Source organism: Acanthamoeba castellanii, assembly GCF_000313135.1.
Source record: "Acanthamoeba castellanii str. Neff unplaced genomic scaffold scf7180000084715, whole genome shotgun sequence".
Lineage (NCBI taxonomy): Eukaryota > Discosea > Longamoebia > Acanthamoebidae > Acanthamoeba > Acanthamoeba castellanii.
Genome location: NW_004457638.1, coordinates 217308 through 218560, shown reverse-complemented (window position 1 = coordinate 218560; position 1253 = coordinate 217308). Strand labels below are relative to the sequence as shown.

At 61.9% G+C, this 1253-nt stretch overlaps 1 protein-coding gene and 1 pseudogene across 1 annotated transcript in view; both read left to right on the top strand.

Moving 5' to 3' along the window:
- Positions 1–850, top strand: part of ACA1_149860 — a 4128-nt pseudogene extending 3278 nt beyond the window's left edge.
- A 108-nt stretch (positions 851–958) lies between these two features.
- ACA1_149850 (uncharacterized protein) overlaps positions 959–1253 on the top strand; it is a gene marked incomplete at both ends in the record, with an annotated part of 2737 nt that continues 2442 nt past the window's right edge. Inside the window, 2 exons of the mRNA XM_004351522.1 lie at positions 959–1042; positions 1084–1219. Coding sequence (XP_004351574.1) covers positions 959–1042; positions 1084–1219 — 220 coding nt within the window. The remainder of the gene's footprint in view (positions 1043–1083; positions 1220–1253) is intronic.

Below are 1253 nucleotides of genomic sequence, written 5' to 3'. Positions count from 1 at the left end.
TTTCTTTTCTTTTCTTTTCCTTATTTTTCTTAATCGGTTTGGGGGGTCAACGTTGCAGAAGCCCTACCACTACTTCCAGGCCCTCCTTCCGGCGGGCGCCCCGCTCGAGCTCGGCCGAGGTGACCCCCCCCCCCAATCCCAATCCCACTCCCTCCTCCCATTCCCACCTCTGCACATTCGGAGCCATCCCGATGGTGATGGTGATGGTGATGGTGATGGTGATGGTGATGGTGATGGTGATGGTGATGGTGATGGTGATGGTGATGGTGATGGTGATGGTGATGGTGATGGTGATGGTGATGGTGATGGTGATGGTGATGGTGATGGTGATGGTGATGGTGATGGTGATGGTGATGGTGATGGTGGTGACTGTGTGGCAGAGATCATCGACGACATTGTGGAGATGATCACCGAGGCGTGGACGGATGCCGACGAGGCCGCCACCGACGACGACCAGGGGGCGGGCTTCTTCGTCGAGGAGACCGAGCTGGCGTCCCCCTCCTCCGGCGGCGTCACCAAGGTGCGCACCACCGCCGATCCCCCATCCATTCCACACACGACACACCACACACACAAACCACACTTCTGCCGGTGCGCGTGCAGTGGTGGATCAGCGTTGGTGGCCCATGATCATAATAATAACGGCCTGCTGGTGGCTGGTGGTGTTCGTCGCGGGTGCGTGCAGGTGCCCGTCCGCAAGGCCTACAACACACTGCGTCTGGGCCTTCGTTCCCCGAAGGACTCGTCGGCGCGGCGCGACCAGTCGGCCTCCTCTTCATCATCGCCCTCCTTATCGTCGTCCTTGGGCAGGTCTGCCTCGCCTCCCTCCCGCCGGGCGCACGACGACTAGGCCGTACGAGGAGGAGGAGGAAGAAAAAGATGTACAACAACAAACGACGCCTTTCTTGTTTCAAGCAAAGAAAAAAAGGGCCTCTGGTTGGTGCCAGAGCAACAATAGATGGAGGAGGGCACAGTGTCTCCCGCGAGAGACGACAGCAGGGCGCCAGCAGCAGCAGAAGCGGCATCTCTTGTGGTGGTGTTCGTGGGTGCGCCGTCCCCGCCGCCTCTCCGAGCACCGGCCAGGGCGGCACCACCTGTGCTGCTACGACGACGACGAGGCTGGTCGTGCGGGCCGCTGCGGAGGCGGAGGGGCACGTGGCCTGGCGGCCCGCCACCCCGCCCCTCTTCCACGCCCCCTACTTCCCGACGCCAGCACCAGGTGCAGGTGCAGGAGGTGGTACCTTCATCCCCCC